At 40.3% G+C, this 8,584-nt stretch overlaps 1 protein-coding gene across 1 annotated transcript in view; it reads right to left on the reverse strand.

Moving 5' to 3' along the window:
- The window catches only part of zbtb20 (zinc finger and BTB domain containing 20), a 34,618-nt gene that overhangs the window by 12,934 nt on the left and 13,100 nt on the right, over positions 1–8,584 (reverse strand). Inside the window, exons 2-3 of the mRNA XM_023421363.2 lie at positions 5,442–5,586; positions 2,620–4,146 (exon numbers count right to left, since the gene is read on the reverse strand). Of these exons, the coding sequence (XP_023277131.1) occupies positions 2,620–4,126 (1,507 nt within the window). The 5' untranslated portion in view covers positions 4,127–4,146; positions 5,442–5,586. The remainder of the gene's footprint in view (positions 1–2,619; positions 4,147–5,441; positions 5,587–8,584) is intronic.

The raw sequence follows: 8,584 nt of genomic DNA on the forward strand, positions 1-8,584 counted from the left end.
CTTCTACTTGTGCAGCAACATCAGACGCCTGAAGCCAGCAGTGTTACATTTTCAGGACAGGAACATACCACAGGGTAGAGTTATTTAAACCTATATTAACCTTGTTATGATGCAGATTCCACTAGGTGTTGTATGCTACAGCATTGTGGGAAAGGCTTTCTTTTTAAGTAGCTCTAATACAGTTATAGCAACATGTACACATTACAAAACTGTCACAAAACTATAACACAGTGATATTTTATGGAAATTACTGTGATGACTTTACACAGTGAGGTGGAGCTACAAGGGAAAATTCTGAAAAACACATAAGTGTCTTAATTCCCATATGATCAGGAAGCAAATGATTTATGCATCTATTTGGTGTGTTTGTCAGTTTGTTAAGATGTAAGCTCATTTTACATAATTGCCTCAACTGACATTATGGGCAGTAAAATATGAACATACTAATAATTATGTAAAACTAACAAGTTGAGGAAGAGACTGATAACTGCAAAATGAGCTAGTTGTATCTTGCAAGTTAATGAAGTCCTGTCTATCCGCTGTTTGCTGCTGCACTGAGTGAATTAATGTGTAGCTACCTGCTTTGATTTAATGAAGCCAATAAAGTATACTCTCACTTCAGCTTTGTTTTTTTTGTTTTGTTTTGTTATATTATGGGGTTTTTTTTGGCTGACCTGCTGTAGAGGAAGGTCAGAGGTCAGGGTCAGTTACAGATCAGCAGCGTGGGACAAGCACATACATAACAGGTATATTTACTGTCTTACTCTTCTTCAGGGCAGTGACTCATACAGTTATAAAGCTGTCTCCCTTGTCTCTGACTGATTACAGCCAATGACGGCAGCTCTGCTGAACATGTGCATCATGCAGTAGTACCAGTGTGTTCTTCGTCTTTTAGCTTTTTTTTTTAGGTGTGTGTTGTAATTAATAGGGCTGCAACTAATGATTATTTTCATTATCGATGCCAATTATTTTCTCAATTAATCAATTATTTGTTTTGTCTGTAAAATATTAGAAAATAGTGGAAAATTATTACATAAGTTATAATTTCCCACAGCCCCTTGTTCTGTCAGGCCAAAAGTCCAAAAAAAAGACATTCATTAATTAACAGCTGATTGACTAATACACTAATTAATTGCTCCAGCTCTATAATGCAAAAATCCATATTTTTAGGAATTTTCATTCATTTGCACTGACTGTTGAGTTAGAGTTTTTTTTGCCTTCATCTTGCACTGAGGAACCGTGTGACTCTTACATTTGCCAAAGTACCTCCTGATTACCTTTTATTTACTCAAATAAAAACAATTAATGTTGTCGATAGGTTATACTTATGGTAATCTCAAAGGGGCATAAATAAAATACTACATTAAATCATACTGCTATCATTTTTAAACAATATTCTTTACAAGATTCAGTGAAGGTAATCCATTCAGATCAAGTCCATGGAATTGATCAATCAGCGACTTTCGTTCTCAATATGTCATCACACTGCTCCACACAATTGTGTGTGAATAAAACAGGAAATTTAGTTTTAAATAGCCTTCATATATGAGGTGGTTCTGAACAAGCAATGGTTTCTAATGAATAATAATGGCTATTTGAGCAGGCAATTTTTATGAGATCATCTAATTATATGATATGTAATTCTTTCTGTGATGATAATTTCTTCAGTTTATGATTGATAAGGCTGTCAGTGCTGGATGAAAGCAGTGCACAGTTTAATGATGTGCTGCACGAGCAATCTACTGACATTGTAAGTCAAATGATAAAGATGCAGAGCTGTGACCTAAAGAATGTAGATTTTGAGTCTTTTTGTACTTTTCCAGTACAAAATCGTAGCTAACATACTATAAAGTACTATATACTGTATGTTCTAGGTACTAATCGTTATTACTTAACATTAATTTGTTCTAGATATACTAATATAATATATAACACTATATAATATATAATATTAATACTATTATAAACTATATATTCTATTACGAATGAGCTACTGGACACATGACATTCCCCTAAGGGATAAATTAAGTATCTATCTATCTATCTATCTATCTATCTATCTATCTATCTATCTATCTATCTATCTATCTATCTATCTATCTATCTATCTATCTATCTATCTATCTATCTATCTATCTCTAGAGGGAAAGGATAAAGATGGGCATCAGTCAAAGGTAAATGTAAATTGGGAGATCTACTGCCAAATAAATTTAACAAACAAATAGCGAAATCATTTTTCATCATCTAAAGTTGTTAAAGCTTTGTTTTCGACATTGATTCCATTAAACACAGACGGTTACACAGCTGAGGAAAACACTATTCAAAGAATGTGACATCAATGTGTGTATCTTATATTGTCACTTCCTCAGTCTGAGCAAACTAGAACGTCAACCTTTGTGGTATATCTATAGTATGCAGTATGTTGTCACTGCAATAATAGCATTAATGAAAATGAATACCAGTTTTCACCTCAGACCTTTTTTAAGTTTTCAAAACATAATCCATGTGATGTCAGAGCCTATACTACTATGTACATCAACAGTGGATAATACAATCATTTAACTGAGCTTGGTGTCTTAAAAAAACATTCTTTACTACATATAAGACATTTTGACTTACCAGTATGGACAAACATGTGTTTGACGTAGTTCTGTTTTGCAGTAAAGGTTTTACTGCAGAGAGTGCATTCATAGGGCTTCTTTTCCCCCTGACCAATTCCTCCTGCAGGCTGTTGCTGCTGAGCTGGCGCTTGTGGTACCGACATGGGGTTCGGGAATGATGGCATTGCAGGGGGCGGCACTGCCACAAACTGTGGTTGCTGCTGGCCAGGAAGGTAAAGGAAAGGCTTGTTGTCTCTAGCCGGCTGTGTAGGAAAGAGTGTGGGCAGGAAGGTGCTTCCAGCAGTGCCCATCACTTGGGAATTGCTGGTCACGGTGAGCGGCATCCTCAGATTGCTGGTGTGTGATTCTGCCTGGCGCATGTAGTGCGGGGCACTTGGCAGGGACTGGGACATGACTGAGTTTGGCAGGGGCTGCATCATGCTACTGTCACTAGTGCTGTGGGATGTGTCCCCGTCCTCTGTCTCTTGCACTTGCTCTGGGGACGAGTCATTGACCTCTATCTGCACTGGAGCTCCTTCACCTTGCTGCCCTTCCCTGCTCCCGTCTTGGCCAAAGCCCGTCAGGTACGGCTGCTGTTCCATAGCATCTGGCTCAGTGCTGATGGAGGAGCTCACCCCTGAGTCAAAACTTTCAACCTTGGATTCACTCTCTACACCCTCTGTATGGTCAGTGTCATCTTGGCAGTCCCCTAAATTATCGTAGCAGCTGTACTCATCTTCAGCCTCCTGCTTTATGTGCATCCCTCCTGTTTGTATGCGTACCGGTCGGGGTTGCTTGCGGCAGTGAGTGGACTCTGCTGTGGAGATGAAGCGATCGACCTGCTGAGATCTCTCCTGGATTCGGTTTATCCAGGGCGGATCTTGAGATTGCTGGTCCTTCTGAGTGCTGAGAGTTGAATCGTAATTTGCCGACAGAGGGTTAATGTAAAGGGGGCGCTCGCGGTTGCCGTTCAGGCCAGGGTAGGTGTACAGTGATGTGTATGCACGATCCATGCTTTGCTGTGATGTTGCTTGCATATAACCTGACTCTGCGTCGCTGCTGGGCCCAGAGGTGCCAGACTCAGGAGTGCCACGGGGTGTTTCCTGACCAGAATCTCCTGGTATAACAGGGAATCCCCCTGGCCCAGCCAAGCCCACATTCTGGGACACGATGCGGGTACACTCATCAATGACGGTCTTGATCTGTAGGATGCTGGCAGCAGTAAGGATCTGCAGGGCCTCTGATTGAGATACCCGCAGAATCCCACTGTACATAAAGTCAATCAGCTTTTGGATGGATTGCACTGAGACCACAGAAGGGATCTCAATGTCGCTGTAGCCCAAGAGCAGCTTGTCCTGAAAGAAGGGGCTTCCAGCAGCCAGCACGCACCGGTGAGCTCGCAGCATACTTCCATGGATCCGAACAGTCACGTCACAGAAGTGCCCACGGTTGCGCTGCTCATTGAGGGTCTCAAGTACAGAATTGCTGAAGTTGTGAAGATTGATGTTATGAATGCGCTCGGTCATCCCCTTGCAACTGATGTCACCTGCAAGCAGCGAGCAACACACCTGACTTAAAAACTCTGACACCACATTATTCAACTGGCTTAAACACAACAGTATTTTTTCACATAAAGCAACAATATATTTCCATTAGTAGATTACAGTATTATAATGGAATAATGAAATATACACTATGTAATATAACAGTTATGAGCAAATGAATCACAAAAGAGAAGATGGAAAAAAAACATTTTTACAGGCTAAATGCTAGAATACACAATCACAATTACTACAGTTAATTTAAATACATGATAAACACTATGGTTCTTATTATGAACAGAACATATGGGTGTTCACTGGGGGATTCCTGAAATGATAATACAGGTGTGGTAATTCTAAGTCTCATAATACTAAGATAAGAATCAAATAACGTCAACATCTGAGCTAAATTTGTCTCTTCATTCGTAGTTTAAAAAAATCCACAATGCCACGGAGAAAGACAATTAAGATGGTTCCCATTTAATTACTACAAGTTTCTCTGTGTTCATGTCTGAAATTCCTCCAACCACCATTAGGTGGTGCACTGGGCTCAGAGGACAACAGGCCTCTTTTGTTAGCCATGTGTTCACTGTGATGGCGCTTCCTAACTATCCTAGGAATACACTAGATGTGACCCGGCTGATCAGTGTGTAAGATAACTTAAGATGCATTTCTTCCCAGTTAGATGTCAAAAGAAATGAGAATCTTAATCCAAATTAGATAGGTAGTTAACATAGGAATTATGCAAATTGTGGGTTTTCATAATTGCTTTTGCATACAAACATGCTTGAGAATAATTTAAGTAAAGCATTAGACCTTATGTGAGTGATTATTAAACATAGCACTTTTGTTTTATATCAAGGAAACTGTCTTAATTTTTATCTTGGAAACTGTACAATATATACAGATATATAAGTAGATATATATAATTAATTTACACTATGTCAGTCAATGAATAATGAATGCATTTATGAAAATATATTGGTGATGAAATGTCAGAATCAACACAGAATTGAACAACTGTATAAACAGGAAAAAAAAACTTGAACAGTTGGAAAAATGCTTTATAATTTTTAATGCACTTATACATTCAATAGAAATGAATTTAACAGTGTTACTAATAATAAAACCATATTTGACAGTAGTAGATTTGTTTATCCAAATGAAGTAGAAAATGCGAAAATGTCTCACAGAAGAAGAGTGACAGTGTTAGCACAAAGTATTAATGCTCATTTCAAGCTAAGTTATTTCTAACTGAAACATGAAGGGGGAAAAAAAGCTGAAACGGTCCAGTACTCACAGTCAGATGACGTTTTGTTACGAAGATGCTTGTGTGGCTGGTGATGAAGTGCGGGTCAAGCTTCAGTTTGCTGGTGGAGATGGCTGATCAGAGGCCGGGTGCTAGGCAAGGCTGTCAGTCCTCTCTGTCCAAATCATGTGTTGCTCTGCCAGTGTTTGGAGGGGGAGAGAAAAGACAAAGACAAATCTTAATGCCACATACTGCCTCGTCGATATTGCCACTCCCTTAATGAACCAGGAGCCACAGTAACATGAATATCTGCCACCGGCGTGCTGCAACAGATGTGTGAAGAGTTTCCAAAGCGAGACGAATGGACGTTCCTGTGTGCACATGGCCACCAATTACAAATCAAGGTTGAAAATAACATTGGTGTTGGAGCCACTTTTTCTCTCAGCAGTTATCTGAGCCGCTGGGCAACAAAACCACACCCTTCCAAAGAAAAACGAACTCGAATCCTCATAAATTTGCACAGATTAAATATTTCAGAAAAGGTCTCACGCACACTCACCATGAAGTGTTTGTATGTGTGTGTGTGTGTGTGTGTGTGTGTGTGTGTGTGTGTGTGTGTGTGTGCGGGGACGTATGTGTGTTTGTTTTCATTTTCAAATCCACAAATTAAACAAGACAATGTCCAATACAGACATAGAGCGGACATGAGTAGTTGCAAAAATAGAAAAGAAATATTAAACACACAAGGCATTCATTTAAAAACACAAGAAAGGCATTCAATGACATTAAGCATGTGATGAGCTGATGATAAAAAAAAAAGCCTCACACAATTGCTCTTATACTGTACACACATATTAGAATGCAAAAGTCTGACCTCAAAACTGGGAACACAATTATGTAAAACTGACCACATTAAAGTCAGATACTCATGGGATCATTTAAGGTCAGGCAGACTGAAAAAAAATGAACTGAACCAATGCAAAATGCCCTTTTCAAACAATTTCTCACATATTAGTCCCACACTGGTCATAGTGCTTTCAAATATTTCAACCAATAAAGCTTCAAAACTATAAGGAAAATGTTGTGAATCTTGGGGTGTGAATATTAATCATTAACAGGAGTTTAGATCATAATTACAATCGTGACTCTTCAATATTTTTTTGGAAAAGGGGTGAAAAAACGTTTAGTAGCTGTCACGCTGCCTACAACACGAACATCAAGTGCTCTGTGAAATGCCAGTAACTACAGTGTGTTTCTGAATGAACAGAACGGGGGTAAGATTTGACCAGACTTGCACGTTTTTGTTGACACATATTATTCTTTCATAAATCTCAAGTACTTTCAAGGAACATGCCTGTCACTTTGAAATACTGAGGTAAAATCTATGGATGAAAAATATTTGATTTTAAGCAAGTGACCTCTGCACTTTTCCTTTTTTTTCACAGATGCTGATAGAGGACGGAACAAGAATTTGCTTTGCCAAGGTAACAGATACAAAATTAGTCCATAAATAAGCCTAGAAAATAGTCATATAAGATCATGATTTTTTCATAGTTTAGTACAGAAAAGCAGAATAACTAAGAGAAAGCCAGAGTTAAAGTGTAAAAGTAATAAACTGAGATAGCTATGTCCACAGACTGCATTGTGTCTGTAGGCTTCAGTGTGAGAAGTGCTGCGGACAGTCAGATGTGTGCGTCTTTTCTTGAAATGTTCATCAACTAACAAATTCAATGATTATATATAGACAAGTAATAGCGTGTTTAGCAGTGGTTGATCACTCGATGCTGAGACTGATCATTCTTACAAAACACACACACACACTCACACACACACACGCACGTGCACACACACACGCACGTGCACACACACACGCACGTGCGCACACACACGCGCGCGCGCGCACACACACACACACACACACACACACACACACACGCACACAGGTTTGTTCTTCCATCTTGTTCAGGACAGATATTGTATTTATACTGAAATCCTTAACCCCTAAATCTAAAATTAAACCATTTTCTCTAAAACTCCGACACTAACCTACAATTGCCCAAAATAAACCCTCAACACTTTTATTCAAGCCCTCAATATCAGCCTGAGCCCCAAAAATGTGCCTTGTTCTAATACCTCACTTAAAGAATAGATCTAACTCAAACTGTAAACCTGCTGTAGGTGTAACCCTTGCCTTAACCTCACCACTGTCACTGCAATATTTCACAATTGACTTAGTCAAAGTGAAAACCACACACACACACACACACACACACACACACACACACACACACACACACACACACACACACACACACATGCCAAAATGCCTGAAGACATTACAGTGACAAATATTTGACTATTTTCCTTTGCTTGCAGTGTTAGTTTGAGTGGTAACTGTATTCGGATGCTACTTTTTGAATACAAACATATATGTTCCCTCTCTGGCTTCCCTTGCCCATCCAGACATGTAAATCCACCTGCCTAAGGGGTAAAGTGAGGTGAATGCTAGCAACAAAGGAGCAGGCCAAGGGAAGCAGGCTTCAGTTGCCCAGACTGCCACTCACAACAGTGATTCCATTTTAGCCGTGACACAGTGGGTGAGCAGCAGCCAGCGCCTACCTGCAGTGAATTCTAATCAGCCCAGGGGTCTGTCTCCCTCCCTCCCTCCCTCCCTCCTGTACCCTGCCTTGGACTAAAGGGGCTGATGATCCTTCAAAATTAATTAGATCCTTGTAGGAGGCGGCCATTTTCTTTCACTTCCTAACGCTCCACGAAAAAAACCAAATTTTTAAATTGCACTAAATTTGGGGCGTGTACCTCCTCCCTCATATTGATCTGTTTCTCAGTGTGTCTCTACCTGTTTCCTGTTTCATCACGCTGAAACTCACTCGCCGTCTTTCCTTCCATCTGTCTGTCTCTCCGTCTGTGCCCCCTCCTCTTCCTCCCTCCCTATGAACCTTCCCCAACACCCTCCGCCCCTCTCCGACTGCCTCCATGCTCCCAGCTCTGTGTCTGCCTCTGTGGAGTTTGCTGTCAATAAATCCCCAGAGGTCAGTTTGTCTGCTGGAAATCAGACACAATGCTTCAGACCGCCAATGCAATGCATGCTCTGCTGCTGCCGCCACAACAAAGACTGAGGAGGGGTGGAGGGTGTGTGAGTAGGGAGGAGGAGAGGGAGGAGGGGGATGGGGAGG

The sequence above is a fragment of the Seriola lalandi genome, unplaced genomic scaffold, assembly GCF_002814215.2.
Source record: "Seriola lalandi dorsalis isolate HSWRI2012SDOR001 ecotype SW California unplaced genomic scaffold, Sedor1 jcf7180002054672, whole genome shotgun sequence".
NCBI classification, from domain to species: Eukaryota; Metazoa; Chordata; class Actinopteri; order Carangiformes; family Carangidae; genus Seriola; species Seriola lalandi.